General features: G+C 40.6%; 1 protein-coding gene across 1 annotated transcript in view; it reads right to left on the bottom strand.

Moving 5' to 3' along the window:
• Positions 1–583: 583 nt before the first annotated feature.
• Positions 584–24,814, bottom strand: part of rasa2 (RAS p21 protein activator 2) — a 36,604-nt gene continuing 12,373 nt past the window's right edge. The window contains exons 5-24 of the mRNA XM_071530109.1: positions 24,004–24,080; positions 21,648–21,731; positions 20,257–20,329; positions 19,962–20,038; positions 19,389–19,490; positions 16,519–16,672; positions 15,988–16,136; positions 15,522–15,636; positions 14,917–14,991; positions 13,570–13,693; positions 12,836–12,942; positions 11,768–11,851; positions 11,535–11,612; positions 11,339–11,412; positions 10,324–10,430; positions 6,876–6,958; positions 6,165–6,373; positions 4,848–4,951; positions 4,153–4,333; positions 584–4,062 (exon numbers count right to left, since the gene is read on the bottom strand). Of these exons, the coding sequence (XP_071386210.1) occupies positions 4,032–4,062; positions 4,153–4,333; positions 4,848–4,951; positions 6,165–6,373; positions 6,876–6,958; positions 10,324–10,430; positions 11,339–11,412; positions 11,535–11,612; positions 11,768–11,851; positions 12,836–12,942; positions 13,570–13,693; positions 14,917–14,991; positions 15,522–15,636; positions 15,988–16,136; positions 16,519–16,672; positions 19,389–19,490; positions 19,962–20,038; positions 20,257–20,329; positions 21,648–21,731; positions 24,004–24,080 (2,088 nt within the window). The 3' untranslated portion in view covers positions 584–4,031. The remainder of the gene's footprint in view (positions 4,063–4,152; positions 4,334–4,847; positions 4,952–6,164; positions 6,374–6,875; positions 6,959–10,323; positions 10,431–11,338; positions 11,413–11,534; positions 11,613–11,767; positions 11,852–12,835; positions 12,943–13,569; positions 13,694–14,916; positions 14,992–15,521; positions 15,637–15,987; positions 16,137–16,518; positions 16,673–19,388; positions 19,491–19,961; positions 20,039–20,256; positions 20,330–21,647; positions 21,732–24,003; positions 24,081–24,814) is intronic.

Genomic DNA, 24,814 nt, shown 5'->3' with positions numbered 1-24,814 from the left:
AACTGCCTTAAACTGTTCGACTTTTTTTTTGTCAGGTTGATTCAGCTACACTGACTGCTACACTACTCTCAGACATTTAGTCAGTCAGTGTCTGCATTTTTAAACCAACATTGAGTCACCACATTTCTTCTGCAGAGCTTCAAGATGGTCAAGAATGACACGCAATTCACTCAAGAAACGCCGACGCCGAGTATATTCACAGAGCTTTCCCATAGCAGGCAGGTCAAAAGCACAATTAAGCAGGTTTTTCACAACTTACACTACACATGCTGTTTGTGTTTATTTTAACTATAAACCCAATGCTAATTATGTTGGCTCACAAAAGTCAAACTAAGGTCAAATACTTTCAAACAAACTATCAGGAAACATACAAACAACAGCCAGCATCAACAACAATCAAATATGCATAAATTCCTTCTAACCTGTGCCCCCTTTTAAGACTTTAACTAGGCTGTTATTATAGTTTCTAGCCAGCCAGCTTAACAAGCTAATCAGCTTGTTAAGCATCTGCGCTTGGAGCAAATTCTGTTATTACCTTTCATCACATGCATAGAAAATCCACAAAGTGGAGAATCATTGGCAAAGTGTTTATTGTAAATTATTTCCAATAGACAAATAAAAGACCATTTAGGGAAAATAAAATATTTAATGTTTAAATAAAAAACAAAAGCACAGACCTTGTACTCAAGTTGTGTTGGAGACATTCAGAAAATGAGCACAGGTTTGAGATCTGCTCTCCCTGCAACTATTGATTGTACACTGGACAGGAGAAGTTGACAGGAAAGCTTTTAGATTTCATGAAAGGAGCTTCTGAGGTCTGGCAGACAAGCGGCCAAACTATTCCAGTAAGTGTTTAAAGCACCTGTCTGCTGAACTCAGAGCTTTGTACCACTCCTGCAGACTGACAACTTGATGTGGATAAAGTTGGACATCAGTCAGCAGGAAGAGAAGATTGTTTTTTAAAAAACAATTTGTAACTGTATTTGACCAGATTCAGTGTTTTTTTTTTTCACGTTTTGAAATCAGACTTGGGTTACAGGTCTTGAAAATATATTTATTTTGTTGTGTAAACCCGGCCTTTATCTTATTCTTGTCAGCAAATACCTTGACATTTTTTGGCTGGACCATTACACCAGGCCTCCAATAAGATCAGAATCAGAATAACTCATCAGTTGTGTGAAAATGGCTGCCGCCTTGATTGATGTTATTATCCATCTGATAATTCAACGTAAATATCAACATTTCCTCTTCATCAACCTTGCTGTTTTGGAAAAGTTTGGCACGTGTTGCACTGTGGCCAGCAGCGAACAATAATGTCAATCAAGAAGGCGGCCATCTTCATGCACTTAGTCCATTATGAAACCCAGGGAGGTACTTCAAGGCCACTGCATGTTTTCACACATGCATCTGATCCATATCCTGACAAAGATTATTTTCAGATTAGGACAATATGTAAGGTGTGGACATGAAAAACAGAGAAAATTCCCTTATGATCAAAAACAGATAAAAGCAATAAGTGGCGAAGTGAAGGAAAAAAAAAAATCACCCATTACATATTTACCTTCATACACAAATGAGTACACTACCAAAGGACATGAACCACAAGGCTACTGGCCCTCAGCAAAACCAGCGACGACGTCGACATGCAAGCTTAATCATTTTTAGCCATGATTAGGTTTCAATCAGTCTGGAGTAAGCGATCTGGCCCCAGTCCAATTGAAAAGTGGTAGTGACTTTCAAACTCATATACACAGTTCATCCAATGATCGATCAAAAATAAATTTGGTTCCGGTTAGGCAGCTCATCCAGTTGTAGCCTGCATGTAAACATATTCGCTGCCAGCCACAGCTCAGTGGGACATTACAGACAATATTCACATCAGTAACACTGCATCAGCTATCAACAAATGTAGACTCGGCAGCACACTACCACATAATGCAAGGTAACGCTCTGGGACACGGAAAAAAGCAGCCAGCCTCAAAGTAGCACTGAAGACAAGAACAAGGTACCGCTGATAAATCAACACAGTATAGCAAGTCATTAAATCACAGTGTTAAAAAAAAAAGATACAAAAACATTTTTCTAGAAAAATATACTGTTAAATATACAGGACATGCATGTTAGAAATATATGACGGACCAAAGACAAGACTTCTGAAAACAAATATTTCCACAAGCAAAAAAGAAAATAAAAATACATTGTTAACCCTGTATTATCAGCATTAAATGTTCAACTTTTGTCATTAATCTAAATTCAAGTTTATTTTGTATCTTTTAAACACTTCATCTTTCAAATGGGCAGACGTGATAAAACATTATGAGGGGAAATGGGCATGACTACGGAGACAAAGTCCTCTAGTCACAAAACCAAATTCAAACAAAAGCCTTATTGTTCCTCAGTGTGGTCTTTAGTGATTTGATTCCTAGGGCAAAGATTACTCTACAATGTGGGACATGTCAAGAGTGTGAGGTTGTGCGTCCACCAGGGATTTCTGTTAGTGGCACTGGCCGGATTCTTTATCTTGTCGGAAAAACTTGACTGACCGGGCAGCGGAGCATGTTGCAGTGCAGGAAAGTAAAAACAACATTACTGTGACTTAATTCCTAGCAAAAGATCGCCACGCTACACATGCATTCTCTAGACTGGAGCTAATGTAGGAGTAGTGCTTCCGCAGGTAGCTATGGAGTGCTGCTGGCTTTAAAAAACAAAACAAAGGGCATGATGTGTGCTATCTTGGGGCTGTGATTGTCTGGACTGATTTCAGAGGTGAGAAGGGACATGCGGCATTCTGACCAGTTCCCCTATCTGTAAATTACTCACATATGTCATTATAGATAATTATGGCGTCAACGCGACACCATGGATATGATGCACACCGTACCAATACCACTAATCACATTCACGTGGAAATACAATTATAGACCACAATCACGTGCTATCAGGGTCCAGAACTGACCAGATGCAATCTACTTGTCTTAGCCATTAAAAATTAAGGATATATTACCAAAAACGTACACATAAACCAAATATATATAATTTCTTTCCATTTTTAAAACATCTGTATTCAAAATACATTAATATTCTTTTTCAAGTCAAACCTACGAAATTGTCTTTGGTTAAGAAAAATAGCTATTAAAATCTACAGGCTATAAATGTTATTGTACAGGAATGAAACAAGAATGTATTCAAGATCATGTAACTGATCAATATGGGGAATGCTGATACCATGTATCTAATCATTTCCATCTGGAAGGCTCCAAATATTTAAAGTGCTTCTGCATTATTCCCTCAGCATTGGATGTGAAAGAAATTGTTAAACATCCATCAAAGTAAGGCAGATCGGTTCTTATCTACTTAACTGTACTATATTTGTTCAGGAGAAGAAGGACACAAAAATAGTAGAGAAAGATAAAGTTGTCTGGGGGGGAGGGGGGGGGGAGGACAATCCCTTAGAAAGATGATGATTATCAATGTCTGCTGTCAGGACAGACCTCACAGCAAGACTGTAAAAGATTGTGAAAGCATCATAACGGTTGTTGATATAAAACTGGGTGAATAAAAATATTTTTAGCAGCCTATTCACACATCAACTAATGATGTCTTTTTTTTCACACAACTGTAGGCAAAGAAGTAGAGACATTACTGAGACTACACAAATCAAGACAAGGAACGAGAGCGCAGTCTCTCGACATGGGACCTGCGGTGTGTGTGTAGGGGGAGGGAAGGAGACGAGGCGACATTCTGCAAAAGGAAAACAAAAACATTTCTATGCGAGGACCGACGAGAGATCCTGGAGAGGGTCAGGAGATGGTTCTACTTCCTGTGCTTAGGCTTCCACTTCTGCAGTGGAGCGATGACTTCTGGGGGTTGGGGGGGGCATTGCTCTCGGTTCTCCCGGACACACAGCGGGGCGTTCTCTCCGGGGCGACTCCTGGGGCTCCTGTGGGACGCCGGTGTGTCACTGTGGCGCTGCGCGTGGTGCACTGCCACCTGCTGGTGTGGCTGTCTCAGGCCAGACCCGCCTGCCCCGGTTAAGAGGTTTTCCCCACTATCGGGTTGTCCCTGTAACAAAAAGGAAAACCAAGGTGGGTGTGTATCTTTGTGTGTGTGTGTGTTTACCTCACTCTGAGCGTCTGGTGCATCTGGACTTACAGGCTGCCGTACTGCGCTGTGGGGTCACTCCGCATGTTGTGCTGCCTCTGTAGGTCCTCCATGGTGTTGCGGAGCTGTTTGAGGGTGCGAAAGGTCTCTTTGGGGTCCTGAATGGTGAACTTGGAGTAGTCGTCCTGTTCCCGCTGAGGGCCCTGGTACACGGCCAGACTGGCACATGCATCTAGGGAGAGGACACACACACCGTCATTATGCATCACAGTCACACAGGCTGCTGTATATTTCAAAAGTTGGACTTGAACATATCTGTGTGAACACATGTATACATCATTATCGGAGATCACACATTGGTTTGGGCCAGTTTTGGGGCATTTCTTTTGATTTCTGAATACAAATACAACCATCAAACCTTTATCACCTCAATAACCCACACATTCTGTCTGGCCTACAGACTATATATATATATATATATATATATATATGTTAGAGCTGCAACGATTAATCGATTAATCGATTAGTTGTCAACTATTAAATTAATCGCCAACTATTTTGATAATCGATTAATCGGTTTGAGTAATTTTTTAAGAAAAATAAGTCAAAATTCTCTGATTCCAGCTTCTTAAACGTGAATATTTTCTGGTTTCTTTACTCCTCTATGACAGTAAACTGAATATCTTTGGGTTGTGGACAAAACAAGACTTTTGAGGACGTCATCTTGGGCTTTGGGAAACACTGACCCTCCATGTTCTGGAGCTTGGCATCATTCGAAGAGAGGAGGGAGAAGATTCTCTCCGTCTCCCGGTCACAGTCTATATCCAGCTGTAGGTTGACCAGCATGGTGCTGAAACAGGAGAGAACAGATAGGGTAACGAAATCATGCCCAGGGGTGAACAGAAGAGAGTAGAGAAAAAGATAATATTTTCTTGTTTAAAAGAGAGAAATCCTACGAGGCTTGAGTATATTTTCTAACAGTAACAGCAAATACACAGACAGATACAGCAGGCTAGAATAAAATTAAATGTATTAAAACTACTAAATGTATTAAATGTATTCTGTATTAAAACAGAACAAAGCTTACTGTCAAGCCAAATCGCTATAGCATTGTCTTTGTCTAAAGGAAAGTCCTTGAAAATAAGTATATAAAAATAAATGGCAAATTTGCAGTGACTAGACAGAATATAGAAATGTGGTTGAAATGTTTTCGATTTAAGATTCGACTAAGATGTGTATTTCGTAGGAGTCAAAATACATAGTAAATGCTGTTGCAAACTCTAAAACATTTTTTTAACAAGCCAAGAAACAGCTTGGCCAAAATGCCTGATGACAGCATAATAAAAACAAACATACACATTCCCATAGTGTAGTAAAATTTGTGTGTGGTCTTAACTCCAATTTTGTGTGTGATGAATGCAACTGTGGTTCTGGAGCTCTCTAGTTTTACTCTCTGTAACTGTGTACTTTGATTAAATAGTTGCACATCTGTTATCAAAATGGAGGTTTCATTGAAACATGGAGTTTTCTGTATAAAGTCCAGAATAACAGGGGCAGAGACAGTGGGCTTCAACCCATTCTGTAGCTAAAAGATAGGCTGCTTCAATGCTTTGACACTCTTCTCCTTGTTGTAGTTATTTGAATAGACCAGTTTATTTCCACGGGCAAACAGCATTGTGCAATTGTTCTCAAACAGCAGACCTGAATGATGCAGCTGTAGAGATTTCTTGCTTTGGGCTATTTTCCCTTTGCCATTTTAGAGACTTGCTATTGAATATTTGTGTGTTCTTATGTCTGCTCTTTCTAACCAAAATGTTTAGCCTATCTCTAGGCTGAGACTAAGCAATAACGCAATGTGCGTGGTTGTTTGCTGCTCTATTCTGTGAAAAATGTACCCCTAGTGGCTGGGTTTCAAAACAGTGACTGGTGAACAATTAAAAAAGTTGACATTATGAGGTTTGCAGAGTGGTCCAAACAATTGGCAAGAATACACAAGTTTGAAATATGGGCTAGTTACTTAATTTCTTGTGTTTGTGGTGATGATGATGCGCAGAGAGACTCACGCTGTGCAGGGCTTGCAGCCTGGAGCGTTGTCACTCAGGCTTTTGCAGCACTGCCAGGCTCCAGCGCCGTAGTTTGACGGATGGAAGTTGGCGAGCCGACCCTCATTACAGCGACTGACCTGGCTCAGGACCTCCATCCACTCACTGGCTTCCACGCAGTTTCCTGCTTGCACATACAGTGGCTTCTCTGCATGGACCACCTGAAACATCTGACACAACAGAGAAACAGAGCAGTCAGTGGCCAAATCTTAAGGAGCGCACTCTGTCCTCCTGGACTTTTATTGATCTAGGAAATGTATCAGGAAACACACACACACAATGTAGTTTCAGACATGTATCGCACGCATACCAGCCGATATTGATCATATTTTTCAGTGAAGGAATGCTATCCCAGGGTCACTGACAACACATCAACACATCTATGCCCTTTGGGCCTATAAATCCTTCAATATCTACTTTTCCACAGCAGAAATGTGGAGAAATTTAGTGACATAATAAATAAATAGGTTAGGCCCTGTGGTAAAGTCCAGGCTAAGAAACCCACTCACATTCATTTCGTACAGGGTCAACACACCATCAAGGGACAACCGATACAATAAGTCATGATTTGTGTATTTTAACAGGAGGATCCCCACTGAGACCCAAGTCTCCATTGCAAGGAGGCCCTACTTATGAAGTGATGACTAGGTGTGTGGGGAGGGACTGGCTTACATTTTTGCGGTTAAAGGCACTTTCATCCAGTTTCTCCACTGCCCGGATATTTTTGACATTGATGGTGCAGAGGGCCTCTTTCCCTGGAAAGCAGAAGGCATGCTGTTAGGTGTATGTTCAAGAACAATAAATTAATCATATTTTTCCAGTCAAAATGTTTGTTTTCCAGATGTTTAAGACCAGTCCGGCCCACAGGACTGATTTCCTGTTCCCCTTTTGTGGAATACATATTTGACCAGGGCTATTTATACAATTGGCAACATCTTGCTTCATTGTTACAAGTGTTTTAAAGAGGAAAGCAATGGATGATTTCAGGGTCCAAAAAGCAAAATGGGGTGCTGTAAGCGTACCTCTTTTATAATATAGACTGAGCACATGATCTGAGCCTCACACCAGGTTCCATCGGTCTTGAAACTTACAATTTTTGTCACCCATCTTGACATCCACAGTGGAGGAATTTTGACTATAAGAGGCCAGTTTGGTTGCCGCATATTTAAGTTTATGTATTCTTGTTTTAAAGAATATTTGTGGAATATTTCAAATGTTTAGTTTGCTAATAAAAGTTTCTGTCCGTCTCAGCCCAAATTTGATGACCATGGCCAAGATGGGGCAGGGCCAGGACAAAAGCCCCCACCAAAGTTTAATGACCACCAATTATTTTCTGTATGACTAGTAATTCATCATCGTCAGCCCCAAACATTTATCATTTCACTTCTTATCTTTGTCACCGTCTCTGTGCTTCAGTAAATTCTTGCACTGAAGCACAGAGACTGGCAAGGGGGTGAGTAGTTTGCAACCTGATTTACAATTTTGCAAGTTTGTATAAGTTGACCAATGATTTATAAGTACTGTAGTACTCCCATAATTAGAAGTTTGATAAATGCTGGTCCTGATTGTGACCTGCTCCTCCTGCTCCATGGAGGATGCACTGGTAGCAGGACGGGGCTGCATCGTACGCATGCACACACACTTTTTGCATGACCCACATTTCTGAGATCTGACTCATAAACCACTAATAGTGAGGTCAAGGAAAGCCAACATAGCAGCTAAAATGTCAAGGATCATTCCAGCACTGGCAGGTGTCTCCAGTGTAGCGAGAATACCGGAGAAGCCATTCTTTACTGGCTACACCATAACAACCCCCCCCCCCCGGGAAAAAAACCCAGATGGAAATGAGAAAGATTGCCAACTGCCCCATTGGTTATGGTTACCATAAGAGCATAGCAGCCAATAAAGCAAGGCTAGCTATGCTTCAAGTATATTATGGTAATATCAGCATGATTTGAGCATGTCTTTCAGCAGTCGGATTGCTTAGCTGAAACTATGTAACAATAAACAGTTTAACAACAAAAGTTACATTAAATATAAATGTATGCCAAGTTATTTGAACCAATGTTTTCACATCAAGATTGTTACCAAGTATGGACAAGACAAATACTCAAGATTAATAATTTATTGCCATATCAACCTTACAGTTGATTTGGAATTTGTTTCGGTGCACTCCACAACAGCAAAACATATAATCACACAGTACACACAAGAAGTGTCCACAGAAAACACACTGCCACAATTACAATACAATAAATACAATTAGTGCAACTTTATATGGCCCATGCCCTTAAAGTGACAAAATAAAGTGCATGTGCTTGTTTATAGAACCAGTGAAGCATTTAGGATGTGGATTGCTTCAGGGTAAATGCTATTATGGAAGCGAGATGTTCTGGTCTTAATACTGCGGAGTCTTTTACCCGAAGGGAGATGATTGAATAGAGGGTTTGCCGGGTGTGAGGAGTCCTTTAAGATTTTAAAACCTTTCTGCTGAATGCAGATGTGGTATAGTTCAGAAATGGTGGGGAGTTCACAGCCAATTATTTTTGAAGCTGTGCGCATGACTCTGTCCAGCAGTTTTTTCTCATGGGCTGTAGAATTGCCATACCATACAGTTATTGAGAAGGTGAGCACACTTTCTATTACCGCTCTGTAGAACTGTAACATTGCAACCCTTGACACTCCAAATTTCCTTAGCCATCTTAAAAAGAATGGTATTTGGTGAGCTTTCTTCTGGATGTTGGTGAAGTTATCTTCCCATTTCCACTCTCAAGTTCTTTAGTTTTGTTGATGTTCAGTTCCAGATTATCGGAATGAGGAGACCTCATACCGATAAGCTGTCTCATCATTACAGGAAATCAGTCCCACCAGTGTTGCATCATCAGCAAACTGTGTCAGAGTGTGAGATACAGTCATTGGTGTAGAATGAGTAGAGCAGAGGTGAGAGGACACACCCCTGGGGGGCACCTGTGCTAAGGGTCAATGAGTTTGAAAATCTATTGTTGAATTTGACAACCTGTGTTCTGCCCAGTAAGAGGTCCAAGGCCCAGAGACATAGAGACTGATGTAAACCTAGCTGCAGAAGTTTTATTATATAGCCTTGTAGGTACGATTGTATTAAAAGCTGAGCTATAGTCGATGAACAGTACTCAAGCGTGTGTGCTTGAGTGGCAGGTGCCTCTAGATGCTGCAAGATGGAGTGAAGACAGGGAGATACAGCATCATCCACCGACCTATTGGCCCTGTATGCAAACTAGTTGGGATCCAGCACAGCACTGGACAGATGTTTACATACTATACGCTCAAACACTTTCATAACGGGCCTGTAGTCATTTAAACAGCTAACAATGGGCTTCTTAGGCATAGGAATTATTACTGCAGATTTAAAGCATGCTGGTACTTTACACTGGTTGATAGACCAGTTAAAAATACAAGTCAAAACAGAAGCAAGTTCAGCAGCACACCATTTTAAAGTTGCTGAGGACACAAGGTCAGGGCCTGCCGCTTTCCTGCTGTTCTGATTGCGCAGCAGACACCTGACCTCATGTTCCCCAATCACAAAAGGTGGACTTAGGGGGGCTTCCACTGTAGGCATACTCTGTTGGCGGGTTGAGGTTTTATCAAAACGACAATAAAATTCATTAAGTTCATTAGGAAGCTTGGGGTCATCATTACAGGCTGAGTGTTTGGCCTTACAGTTGGTTATTTGCTGTAGTCCCTGCCACACACCTCTGCTGTTCTTATCCTGGAGCTTGTCCTCCAGCTTGCCTTTGTAATTGGCCTTAGCCTTCCGCACTGCCCGCTCAAATTCATATTGTGTGGATTTGTAGAGTTCTCTATCACCGCTCTTGAAAGCATTGTTTTTCTTCCTACATAACATTTTAACCTCTCTGTTGAACCATGGCTTGTTGTTACTAAACGCAGTCACTGTCTTGGATGGAATGCACACAGTTTCTGAGAAATGGATGTAAGACAACTTGTATGTATGTATCTTAAGTTTTCTTTTGGTCCTCCTTGTTCTCTGCTATCTCCAACTTGGACTTCAGACACGTTATCCAACAACAGATGGAAAATGTATTCTGGAATGAGAACGGTATGAGCCAACAGAGAGTGAACTTACCTTTGTGTTTGTGGTAGGAAAGCTCCCTGTTGGTCACCCTGAGCCACCTCTTCTTGAAGTTTCTCTTGCCAATGCGTTTCCTCCCCTGGGCTCGTTTCTGCACTTCCCTATGGAGACACACACGACAAGGATTCAAAGGCTGAGCAAGTAAACAAAATAAACAGGACCAGAGTAATTTAACTCACATCAGTGCTCTTCTGTTCCTTTGATGTTTGAATAAAAAACATCCAGGTGGACATAAGATGTACTGTACATGTTACTGACTTGAGATAAAAGTTATGTTCCAAGGCTGATCGCTGAGCCATGACTGTCGTTACATTGGGACACTCAAATTTCAGAAACAATTAAATTACAATATTGCCTGGCACAATGGCCAATTTGACTGTTTCAAAATGGCAGTCCCTGCCTGGCTTGAATCCAAGCATTATCAAACACCTCCTCAAATTGATTGAGTAGATGGTGATTCATATTTGACTCACAGCTGGTCCTAATTAAAGGATGTTAAAGGCGAGTACTGCTTCATGTCGAGGGATCATGTTTTGAGGGATTATTTCCTGGCGGAGACTTCCATTGCTTCCTATGGGTGTCATTTGAAAGTAAGTGGAGCGTAACGTAATGCAGCACAGTGTGAAAACACTCAACTGGGGCACAATGAAATAATGATACAACAGAGAAACTTTAACAAAAACAAATTAAGGCTTCATGTTAACATTACCTAGCTTGGGAAATAGTCAAGTCTGCGGAAGCTGTCTTTCATACTGTACAAAATAAATGGCAGCTAATGGCTTCTTCTGAAGAGAGAGAGAAACAAGCCCTGATATCTACAACTACACTGACTGTGTGCAGACTCCACCAGGAATAATGCACAGGAGAGGGCCAATCTAGACGATTGGCACATAAAAATAGAAACAACAACAACAACAAAAAAAACACCTGTATTATCATTCATCAAGGCTATGCAGACTTTAAACTTCACTCTTTGTCTCGTCTCCCCTTTGATCTTGGAGCCACTCACCCCTCCTTGAGAACCACGGCGTCCTCCACCCCACTGGACTCCTTGCTGACGTTCGAGGAGATCTCATCAAGAAACTGGATATAGAATTGACAGGGAAACCATTAGAAATGACAAATGAAAAATAAACAAACATTCACATGCTATTGTGTGCTTTGAGTACCATCCATTCAAAAAAAAAAAAAAGATATATACACACCTTTTTAACTTTTTCAATACACTTGTCTTCTTGGAATGATTTGAAGAAGTCATACATGTAGGTTTCTTTGAAACTTGACTGAAGAGAGAGAAAATAAAGACTTAATTCAACATGTGAAAGCTGTTAAAACGCTGCATTTGATAATATTTCTGAGCTCATAAGGTTATCCCTTTGCTCTAATTAGTTGAGCATATATCTTCATAGTATTGTTATACATGTACTGTTGATCTTACCAGCTTTTTGGACAAACTGCCCCAGCTGCCTAGAGTCTGGATGGTTTTAGAGATGAGAGTGAGTGTGCGGATAATCTCAGGATCCTGCAATAAAAAAACAGTGCAATGACAACAATGTATAGGCCACATGTCTCATGAATTTGGTCTGTATTAATTCCATGGTTAGTTATGGTGCCACAGTCTAAAATGCTGATTTAAAAGGTCTTTGTAGATCATCAAGAAAATATCTTGGGAACGGACTATACAGATGGCATGTGGGCCAAATAGCATTTGCAAATAATTATTTTGTCAAGAATAAATGAAATTTTCATTTGTTTTAACCTGTATAGAGTACCAGACAGTTGAAGCGTAGTGCATGGGACAATTCGAATAGAAGTCATACATCTATAAAACTATAAATACATCTATAAAAAAAAGTACACTGAAATGACTTCCAAATGCGTTGTGGTGATTTTCTGAACTTTCTGGTCCCGTATGGCAAGCCCCAAGCATTTTGCACCCATCCAATTCAACTTATCCTCAAAAAAATTAATCTAGACTGAAACACCTCTAACTACGAGGAGCCTGAAGAGGCAGGTTTACCTTGGTTTACAGATGACATTCACACAACTTGAGCATAATTGGCACTTGTCAAAAATCACCTGTAAACCATGTCCCAATATCTAGCTCTTCTTTCATGGCAAATGATTTAATTAGGGACCTCAAAATGGTGCTAACTGCTCTATGGAAAGTCCATTTACACTCGTCAAGAGGCCTCAAACATATTTCCTAAATTTGAGACTATTACACTGGCTACCTTTTCTGAGCTAGTATATGCTGCTAAACCCACAACCTGTACACTCATCTCCCTGCTGAATTTATTAAGAAACTTCTGATTTTAGCCACCCCCCAGATGAAAATCTTACTAGAAAGAGAGGGTAATGTGTCAGAGTTTGGAAAGATATCTTATGCACAACAAAGTTACCATTTTCATGGTTTCTGTTTGATGTTTTAATGCATTTCAATAATCCAAACATTCTACTTGACTAAAAGACACCTTCAATCATGACGGCAGGGTGAAGCACTTACAGGATGATGGGAACGGAGTTGGAAGGAGTGCGGAGAAAGAACAGCGACAGCAAAGAACCGCAGGAACACAAAGCTGCTGACAGCTGAGTACTGCACGTGTGGATCGGCTGTGGAGGGAGAGAGAAACAACATAGTCAGAACTGAACATGATCCACTGGATTCTGAGGCATCATACTCATTTCAATCAAGTTTATATGATCAATAAGGACATCTCAGGATAAAGCCTAGTGTACCACACTGGGGATGGCCTTTAAACATTCCAGTGGACAATTAATCTTAATAAACATTTCTAACTTGCATTTAAAATGTGAAAAATATATAATTAAAAACCCTTTAGAAATCTCAAATGCAACTCCTGTTGATAGTGAGGTGTGGCACCACCTTATGGTGGACATTATTTACTACAACATGCAGCTCCTCTATAGGTTTGGCAGTTTGATCAGCATAACCAATTGCTTACAACATGGACTCATTTAATTCATTTTTTAGGCTATTTTTTCATTGTGTGGGTAAAACAAGCCACTGAACAAGTACTGTACACCTAGTTCCAGGCTCCTGTGACAATGCTGTCCTCGCTTGTTTATTTTAACTCTCCTCTAGGCACAAGGAAAAGCTTTTCTGAAATTTTCCTTAATGTTGGAATCACAATTCCCCTGGTCCCAGTGCTGGTCCAGCGGTTGGTCCAACAGTGTGGTGACACCACAGCAGCCTCTTTTACTGGCTCTATCATTCACCTGGGAAGCGTTTGGAGGCCATGTGTCTCAGTGCCCTGAAGACATCACACATCAGCGGGGGACAGTTGGCACTGGACTGAGTGATGGAGGAGAAGACTTTCTGGACATAGCCTTGAAGGTTCTCCTGCAGGGAGAACAGCAAACATTTGTATGACTATTTGTGAGAGAATTCCATTAATCTATTTGTTTATTACCTGATTCTCAATCCTAACCTCAACCCTAACCACTAAGGCTGTGAGTCAGAGTTCAGTCATGTCTGCGTATGTCTTCATAACCAGCTGCACACGATAGTCTTCAGACCTCAGATTTATGTTTGGGCAGCTGTGAGCGTGGGGTAGGTTTCCCCTGATTCAGACTTGCAACTTAAGTTGTTTTTTGGATTCCTGATATGTGCTCTTAAGTGGCGGTACAATAACTCTAGCAAACACAGTATGGTATTGTGAAGAAAGGCACAATACAATACATCTCAGTTACAGTAGGCCCTAATCTAAAACAAGTTGTCGATATAAATAAGCAAATTAAAATCTCAGCCAATTTCTCATTCATTCCTTTGATCTCTCTCTCTTTCTCCCTCTCTCTCTCTCTCTCTCTGTATAAAAAATGAAGAAAACACACATATAATGAAGAAAACACACATAATTTAAATTTCTGGCAAAGATGAAACGGGCTACTCATCCTTTCACATCATTCATATTCCAATGGCAGTCCAGCCAAACTGCAGTCGCAAATGGGCTTAACAGGCCTATGAGCAGCTTAGTGGACTTTTTACATGGCATCAATTTAATAATTTATTTTATTATTTATGCAGCCTGCATTCTTGACTATTCTTGGTGAGTTAAAAGGAATTAAAGTGGACATATCAAACAAAAAAGGCAAAAAAAAAACAATCCCCAAAAACTGATGACAAAAGCCTGGCATCCCAGGTGGCAGGCACTGCCAACAGTGAACTTGAGAATTCTGGCTGAGAGTTGAGCACTTGCACATCTCAAGTCTGGATAGGAAAAACTTTCACTGCATAGCTCCTATCTTATCTGAGGAACTGACATGCATGACACAGCCCAATCACCAAGCCTTAATCTGATCCTATGACTGCTATTCAAGTTTTTCAACAACACACACAGTACATGTTGCATAGAATCCCATTCCTCTACAAAAGGAAACTCTAAAAACTTAATCAGCATCAGACCAAACTGGGTGAATTTAGTCTCACCCTGGGGAACCAGGACTCATTAAAACACATTCTATCTTGTCATGGAGGGTTAAACTAGAAACAAATCTACGTCCATCTGTGGATCCTTAGTCTAAAAACAAGAAACCTCACTGATACAGGAGACAGACGAAGGTTACCTTGTTGGCCTCCACGTTGTCACCTTCTTTCAGCTTAATTGGGTCAATCTCACATGTTTTGCTGGATTCACAAATCTATGAAAGATTAAAAAGACAAAAGCAAATGATTAAGCCAGGCCCAATCAATTAGTGTGTAAATGAACAAAGGCTGAGTCTTGTTGGCTGTGGCAGATTTATCCCTATTCTCATGAAATCAGAATGTCAACAACAGGAGATGATTAGTCACAGGACTGCAGACATTCAGAATCAGAATTCAGTTATTATTGTTTTCATTTTCAGAGATTTTTCTGTGGTGAAGTGAAAGGGTAGATGAACCTGAGTTTCAAAGTTTCACGATCATTCTGTAAGACAAAGGAAATTACCTGAATATCCAAAAAGCTAACCTAAAAGCAAATTTCCCACAGTCTCAATATTAAGAATACGAACGGGTGAGTAAACTGCCCAGTGCTTTATTAAAAAAAGGACAACCTGAAACATCTGCTTGTTTGTCACATTATGTGGTGAAAAGGCAGCTGTTAGAGTGCAGTTTCCTACATCAACCTCAGTGATTCATGCTCATCCTGGCTCCTATACTGGATGTGTGTATGTTTCCTTGTTGCTCATACCTCATCTAGTACAGTCTTCAGGGTGGCGGTAAGGTAATTCTTGCCCACAATCTTCATCATGTCGTCGATGCAGCGGGTTGCCAGTGAGTTTCCACGAAATATGGTGTTGGCCTCCCTGTATGGACACAGGAATATTATGATCAACCACACTTTATAACAATTATATTTCTTTCCAACCTACATTATACACAGATCATTCCCTAACTCAACAACATTTGACAGTTTTCAATTTGTTTTGAACTCTCTGACTTCAAGTATAGAGACGATACTAATAAATGATGCCTCATTGTGTATGTTCATCTAAGAGCATTTAGCCTAGATGTTAACGCTAAAGTTAAGGTTGGGGAAGCACAGTATAGTAATTCAACCATATGCATGTACTTGCACTGTGTACTTGTATGTCTGTGTGTCTGGACATGCATGCGTACACGTCACTGTGTATGTGTGCATGTGTGTGTGAACTCACTGCGTGTTCTCCAGCTCCAGGGCAGCCACGGCAGAGACAAAAGGCACCAAGCGGTTGTGGTGGAGCAGCAGCCGAACCACGGGCAGAATGGCCTCATATCGCTCTCTAAAGATGTCCCCCAGGATGTGTGCTGCTGACGCCGAGATGGGCTGACGGAGGCAAAGACAAAGACCGCGAGGTGAGGGGGAGAGAGAAATATACAAATGGATGGGATAATGAAGGGGAAAGAAAGGGGAGAGAAAGCAATGGAAAGAGAAGATAATATGTAAATGATGAATTCCATTTTAATCTTTGGATAAACTTTTAGAAAAGATGGACAGTGGATGATGGACTGAGGTGTGAGGGGCAGCCAATTGCCAAAATAAAGGAAACACCGACATGAACTGTCTATTGACAGCATTAGGCCTCCATGAGCGCCAGAACAGCTTCAGTGCACCGTGGCACCTTGATTGTGTCTGGCACTAGAAATGTACACATATTTACTTTAGGTTTTCCCTTATATTTTGGCATTACCTTTAGCTATGTTGTTACCTTCACATCTGGGGATTTGAGCAGCAGGTTGCAGAGTGGTGCGTAGCAGGCAGATGGCAGCACTGTGTCCTCAATGTAGGTCAGTTTCAAACGCAGTGACCCCAGGTCGTCAGACTTGGACTTGTTACCATTCCCTTTGGGCTGGAGGAGATACCTATAGACCACAGGGTGACAAACTGCCGCTCAGTGTGCTGAAAGAAGATATTATACAATACCATGCTTAACTGAACCCCTCAGCAGGACAGCCTGATGGACAAGTGAATTTTTAGCATCACTGAAGCATATTGAAATGAGCCAAAACTATAGTTTGGATGTCTTACATTACCAACACACAGAATCTGATGTTACAATCCCTTGTGCTATATTGGGAGACTACCTATATAGAAACCAAGCTTGACTGTGAGAGGAAAAAGGTGAGCAGGCCGGGCACCTCCCATCACTGATGTGGTTTTGAATTAGGTGCACAACACCTCCAGAAGGCTCAACAGTAAGTTTTGGTGCCCCACAACCACAGACACATCCGCACCACTATCGGCACTAATCAGAACTAGACTCATCTATACCACCTTGTACCTACAATTAAACATAGCTCACAACATTACACCAAATAACTTCTATGTTCGCTATTGGTCTAAGGCAACAATAAGCTAATGAGACAGATGATCCTTCTGGCTTGAAACAGCCTTTGAAACCGAACTGTACCAGTAATTACAGGCTGAAATAAAAGATGACCCTGCTGGGTTGAAATGAACTTCTGGATATTGTGCTGTGAAGGAATAACAACACACTCTCTGAACAGCTGTGGAAAAATACACTGCAAAATCTACATAAGCAACTTATTGAGGCAATAGATGTGGGCAATATTGCCTTCAGCACAGACAGGGATAGGTAAATGGGAAAAAACTGATGTCATGAACAAAGTGGCCTGTGCATCATGGTCTTCATACTGGATCAATGCTCCTTTTGGAAAGAAATGAGCATCATGCGGCTTCTACAGCACAACCATTTTAGTAGTATATGAAAATAAATTCAGGCTCCTAAATTTGTTTCCTTTGTGCCTCGATTTTTTAATTTACGAGCATAAAAGCTCCTTGGAAAAAAATTCACCATAGTGTCCGGATCCTTTTTTTCCTGCTGCCAGACACTTCATATTCCTTGCTAAGAATTTTAGATGTGATCAGGACGACACAAAAAAGCAGGAAATAATGGAGAGAATGCAGAAAAAGAGGAGTTCCCATTCAAAACAAAAGGGAGTTGTTAAATCCAAGAAAGCGAGAGAGAGAGAATCATCCCTGATTACTTTTAGATGTGCATGGTCAACAACGCTTGTTTTGCTTGAGCAAACTGAGGTCTTTCAATGTTGACAAGACACTAATGACCATGTTTTACAAATCTTTCATTCAGTCAGTATTGTGTTTTTCTATGATTTGTTGGTTCGGAAATCTAAGCGTGAAAGTAAAAACACTCTTAGCCGGATTGTGAAGCACTGCAGCAAGGTTATAGGAGTCAGTCAGGCTGGTCTGCCCGAATTATTCAAGTGACAAGCCCTGCAGAAAGCCCATGCCATCCTTCTTGATGTTGACCACCCACTAGACTCAGAGTTCCAGACTCTCCCCTCAGGTACCCGTTTCAAGGTACCGAGGATTAAAACAAAGAGACACAAGCACTCATTTGTTCCAACAGCTATTAGCTTGTTAAATAGATAGGCACTCGCACTTTGCTGTAGTAATACTTTACTGTAATGCACTTTACTTTACCCTAGACTACAACCCACTGCGATGTGTGTTTGATTATGTCTTTTTTTAACGTTTGTATTGTTCTTTGTGTTGTCTACTGCTGTGTTGCTTTTGGCCTGTGAAACAGTTGCCCTCTGGGATCATAATAAAGTTGAACTTGAACTTGGTTGCACACATTACTATTTTTGCCGCCTGCACATCTCCTTAACAGCCAACAGGTGGAGCAGAACACAACATCATCAAATGTGGAGTTGAACTCTGCAGTGCTTCAAAAGCTGCAGCTATGTTTGTCCATAAGCTGCTTGATCGGTAATCATGGCACACAGACATCGCCACCGCTGATTTTATAAAGCCGAGCTGTGTGCATGTCTGTTGCACGGAAGATCACCAGCCTCAACACAGGACATGAGGTGCTGCCGCTATGCAAACAGCCTCCCACGCACTCAACTCACAGCCCTCATGTAAAAACAGATTGCTATCTGGCATTATCCCATATCACCTACACTGACGCACAGCTAGGGCACATCCACATAGCACAAGGGAACGACTGCTGAACATGGAGAAATCTAGCAGGATTTTCAAATCGCATTTTGACAGCGCAGAAAACTTACAGCAACGCAGAGTATGTCCTGGTGCCTTCTCAAAATAAATTGTGCGATGAAATTCTGGGCTGAAGTCCAAAACAGAAATCTGATCTAAAAGCTAAGAGGAAGGTGACTGGGCAATGACGTCAGAGTGACAGCTTTTGGTGTGTAATAAACACGGGAGAGGAGTGGCATGCGCAACACAGGTCCCATTATCTGCCCTGTTCATCTCTTCAACAGCCTATTCATTTTCAGCCGTGTCAGCAGATGAAAGCCTTTAGGTTAACGCAACAGGCCTGTGTGTGTGAGAGCATTTCTGACTGCATGTACAGTAGTAGCCTATATATGAAGACAGTATGGCAGTTTCACCAAGGTGCTTGAATCACAAGGTGAACAGGGAAATCTCAAGCTCACAAAAAGCAAAAGATGTTTTAATTTTTGACAAAACCAATATTGTTGGCTGTATTAATTTAAACATATATTCATTAGATCAACAGAAAAATTATGAATAATAGATAATATATGTTAATAATTACAGACAGATCCTTACCAGGCCTTGTGGATGTGATCACTCCGCAAGATCTTGACAGAAACCCGCGTCTCCCCCAGAAACACATCCTGAGCCAGATTTCCATTGTTCCACAAATCAACTCTGCAAAAGGTAGAGGATGGGAACTAAGTACAAACAAACAGCATTAAAATAAATCAAACTGCATCAAATCGAACAGCATGGCCGCATAACCACCCAAACTCAATATATGAAAAAAAAAAAAAAAATCACTCCTGAGTGTTGCTTACCTGCTTGGTGCATGAAAGCAAATACAATACTCGTGCAATGACACCACCTCAAATCCAAACCTCAAAACCATGCATGAGTGTTTACCTTTGAATCTGTCTAGTCTTACCCAGTGAGCTATGAGTCCACTGTGACGGAAGCCCCACATATCCTTAACCAGAAACCAAGGCTCTCCATCAGTAGTCAGAACACACCAAATTCACTTTTTGATCCTTTAGTTGTTAAGAAAGAGTTTTTGTTCTGTCAAGACTATAGCGGGAGATAGATAGACAGAGAGAGAGAGTGAGAGTGAGAGAGAGAGAGAGAGCAGGAGTGAAAACAACTTACTTGATCTCTAGTTTTTCAATGTCCTCCTCCTCCACTTGGAAATGTGACTTTTTCGAGTAGCTGCTGGACCTTGTGACCTGAGGATGAACACGTCAACCAATTCAGGCTTCTCCACCGCCCGCCCCCGTAGCTTCACAGCAAACTGCCTAAAGGCTGTTCTGGCTTGTAGCAGGCTTACTTATTCGCAAATAGTGAGCAGCTTTTTGTGCTATTTTATTCCAATGAATTTAACAAACTAATGCAGTTATATGCCCAGCAGGCTTGTGCAAATCTGTGACAGAGATGCGTAATTTACCTCAAAGAAGAAGGTCTCCTCAAAATGAGGGTCGCTGGTTTTCTTCTTTACCTTCGTTTTCTTCTGGTCGGACCTGAGGAGACAAGTCACAGAAACTATTTATAGCCGAGTTTGGTATTTTAAGAAGGTTTTCCTATTGATCAATAACCAAGATATGTTTCATGTTAAGGTTATATTATTTGCATTTCCTCTAGACGTTTTTGAAGATGTGTGGGTAATTTTGGTTCCGGGACCCAGGTTTTCTTCTTTCTTCTGCCCATTACAAGATCAGTTCCAGTGGGTGTTATGGTATAAGAATGGCTCTTATTTGGACAGTTACATTTTGGACATCAGGATAAATAGACAATTAAGCTATAATTGCATTTTTTGTGTGCATTGAGCAGAGTAATTATAGTTTAGATTTTTCTGTTACTATTTATTTTTATATAGTTTTCGATTATCATTACAATTTCAGTTTAGATTCAGTTTTCAGTGTGAGTTTAGTAGTTTTAGAATAGTTTTTATTAATTAATGAATTATTATTATTATTATTATTTTTTTTACAAATGTTTAGCTTTAATTCAGTGTACTTTTAGCATTTTTGGTTGGGGTGATATTTTTTTTAAAGGTTTTAAAAACATATTAAAAAAAAGGTACATACCTTTGCAACAGGTATTGTGTGTATAAACATGAAATCATAAATTCTATTTAAAGTGTATTTACATACATTTCTCAAAACATCCTGAACTAACTAACTGAAGTTGGGCCCACTTGGTTTCATGGTGCACAAATGAAATGCACTAGCAGATGCAACAGTATTCAGCTCAAAATAATCACAAACAGGACTTTTCTTTGTTGTCTGTCTTTGCTCAAAATTCACTCTTTTTCCCTGCACATAGACAAAAAGATAAAAATTAGAAAAAGGGTCAATTACATTTTTTTTTTTTTTTACAAGTTTTACAAGTAAACATGGTTTAGTTCAGTTTAGCCTAGTTTTTATTTTTGTTTCAGTTAACAATGTTTTTTAACACCTAGTGTTTGTCTTATTTTTAGTTTACTACAATAACCTTGATGCTAATCAATACAATGTTTATTGTTTTCACTTTTTCACCGTTTTCACAATTTTTTAGTCGAGGGCAATTTTCCAGCTGTGGTGAGGCATCACAGCTAAATGAGCGTAAAGGAAAAACCTTGCTTACTTACTTATCTATTCATTTATTCAGATAAATTGGCAGCAGCATCCTGTTAGCGTAGTTAAGAATAAAGTTGCAAGTCAATGGAGCAACCAAACTGCTTCTATACTGAAACTCGTCCTAAACCCACCTTGTAACAGACATGCATGGAAAACAATCAGTTGTCTTTGTTCTTAGGAACAGCAAGCTTCCTTTGCAGAACGGCATTAGCAGAGTTACCTGGCAGGTCCAACGAGTGACACGGTGGCAAAGGGGTCACAGTTCTGCCCACTGATCAAAGGCAGGCCCTGGCACTCTATTATCCTGGACGACACAAAGAGACAGGGAGGGACAATTAATGGGTGCATAATCACAACTTAGATTTAGACAATTTAGATGATAATTAGATAAATTCCAATTAGAAAAATTCCTACCAAGTCCCTAAAAATAATTAACAGCACCATCAGTTTTTCAACAACATAATAAAAAGAGCACTACACATTGATAAAAATACGGTGTTGCATTCTAATCTTGGGAGATGTGATTGCCCTTATGTTTGGTTCTTTGCAAACAGGGACTTAATTTTTTTTCCACAATTGTTTCAGGTAAAAACATACATTGTAGCCACCCCAAACAGGATGTGGCTGCTAAGCAGGAGCCACCAGGGAATAAGAATGAATCCATCCCATCACTAAGTGAGGTCAGACAGAGATGGAGGCAAGCAGAGAGAATGGCAGGATGTTTGTGTATCATCTTCCAGGGTGTCATGACAATATTCCCTGTAGTCTCTCTCTCTTCTCTACAGCCCCCCTCCACCCCCCTCTGGCCCTCTCTGGTGACTAATCACACTGCAACAGGATTTGTTTTCAAAATGGCATGCAAGTACAAGCACCAAAATTGTGCAATTTACAGGATGGATCCCTTTGATTTTAATTTTGCTGCCCTGTCTGGGCAGGCTGATGTAGGAGAAGCCTGCTGTGTGCATCATGTGTGCATGTAAAGGGGATACAGACAGTAAGCAAGTTACAGTTTTAGCTGACAATCTGAGTGACACAGTGAATGACGGCAGTAGAAAACCACAGCGGTTGCAGTGTAAGGAGCGCAGGCTTCCTGCCGAGATGCCATCACTTCCTCCTGCTCTCCATGTATGAATGGAGGTGCAAAAACAACACACACTGACTGACACAAACAGCATGAGGTCTAACACGCATGCATACTGTACATGTCCAACCCAATTTTAATCTCTAATCCTAAAGTAAGCGTTTTCTTTTGAGCGGACCATCCTCCCATGTCATTGTATTTGACGTTTTGATTTGAAAAGTAGAGTTAAACCTGATACACACACACACACACATAGCCAGTGGGAAAGCTCCACTTAGCGCACACATACAGGGACAAGTGGCATACAACTGCACACTCGGGGGACATGTTGAAAGTGGAGGCAATAGAGGTAGTAATCCTGTGTGACATAATAAAAACAACCCAGTGAACCCAATGGGAGCTAAGGTTGGGAACTGATGGTTTTATCAATGCTGATTCCTTTTTGACAATCCTTTCTTAATGAATCCCTTACTGGTTCATTTCTTAATATAGATTACCTCTGTAGACCTTTATAACAGGGATGTTCCCAAATCAGAGAACCATACTGTCAAAGCACGAATAATGTGTTTTTTCCAATATGATTTGGATGTTTTAATAGTATGCCTATGATGGTGGAGAAAATATATTCAAGCATAACTCGACTGGCTTTTCTCAGTTAAACTCTTAACAGAAGGTGCGGGGTTTTGCATGTTCCAGGTTCTGCTGGTGTTGTTGTTACCGCCTGCGACACACAGAGATGTAATAGAAAGAGAGAAAGACAAAGTTGGTTGTTTGTGCGCTTTTTGTTTGCTACGAGAACAGTATAATTATTTTGAATAATTTTTTGCTTTTTCTTGTCCCGGCAGGTCTGCTCCTCCTAGTCTGTTTGACTCAGAGTGGATGAGGACTCTCTGTCCTGAGTCTGTTCAGTACAGCAGGATGTTGTGTCTCCCCATCACTCCACACCACCCGTCTTCACAAAATACAACTTAGAGAAACTTGAGTAGGGACACACTTGCCAAAGTAAAAGGCTATTCCTCCCAGGGAAGCTTTGGATTTTTTTTGCCGATTAAATAAAAAGGTAAAGTTATTTTTGTTTTTGTTTTTTAAAAAGGTTGATAGGAAAAACTATAAACCCCCCAAAAATATATGGCATTTTATTTGCAACATTTTTTTCCCAGACCATAAATGTTCAGTGTCCCCCAGTGAGGGTCTGGGATGGTTGGGCAGGTCGTGCAAAAAGAATTTGCAGGATTTTTAACATTTCAGTCTAAACCACACTCACTTCCAGTTTAAGCCCTGCCCACTTTGCTTTATCCGAGCACAAATACAAATGCATATAATGTGGTTGGTTGAACAAATACATATAGAAATAGCAGCATCATTCTCCACACGCCGCTACTTTACAGCACCAAGAAAGAAGTCTGGAACTGACTGATTGAAATGCTGCGACCAATCCCAAATTAGAATGAGACTTCCCTAGTTGGCTGGCAATAGGAGGAAGTTAGGTACTCACCGGACTAGTAGCTGCTGACACATGGTGCCGTTCTCTGTGATCAGTTCATTCAACCGCATCTCAAGGTGAACCTTACCCTGTCAGACAGGAGGAGAGTGGGTAGTGAAAGGTAAGAGTGGAGAAACACCAAGGATTTCAAGCAGATTCCTAAAGGTGGGATGAAGTCGCCAATCACTCAAGTCATGAGGTCTCAGTCTCACATCAGGTTTCAAGTTAAAAGTTACATGTCAAGTTGCAAGTCCATTTATGGGATGTGATATATCAAGTCAAGTTACAAGTAGAAAGTCAAAAGTTAAAAAAATGCTAGTCCACCACTGCGGAGACCAGGGTGCATATCCCGGTGGACGCACGTCCTCACAAACAGGCAGTGTTTGCCGGTGGGAAGCTGGCGAGGGAACCGTGGAGCACATCAGGAATTTAGAATAAATAGAAAGAAAAGAAAAAGAAAAAGAAAGTAGACATCATGTAGGATTTCAACTATTTGCAATGATAAAGGCAGAATCTTAAATTTTGCTCACATATAGAATCCCAAGTCTGTTTACAGTGTGTATACACACACTCTTATCTCACCATAACCCTTTTAATAAGGTTCAAAAATATATCAGTCCAATCCATATGGTAATTATTCCAAAGCATGGACAATTGCTTGCTATACAAGCAACTGTAATAATACAGCAACTCATCAACCTCCTATACCCAACCAGCAGGGACAAACACTTATTCTTTACTGAAGAAGAGTTTAGCTTGATTATAATTTCCCACAACATATTTTAATGATTTCCAAACCACCACCAACAAAAATGCTATTATG

Source organism: Centroberyx affinis, unplaced genomic scaffold (assembly GCF_046629955.1).
Source record: "Centroberyx affinis isolate AG114_WGS23_722 - 3 ecotype Tasmania unplaced genomic scaffold, CSIRO-AGI_Caff_v1 ptg001882l_1, whole genome shotgun sequence".
In the NCBI taxonomy this organism is placed as follows: domain Eukaryota; kingdom Metazoa; phylum Chordata; class Actinopteri; order Beryciformes; family Berycidae; genus Centroberyx; species Centroberyx affinis.
Note: the sequence above shows the minus strand (reverse complement) of the source record. Positions and strands in the feature narration are given on the sequence as shown.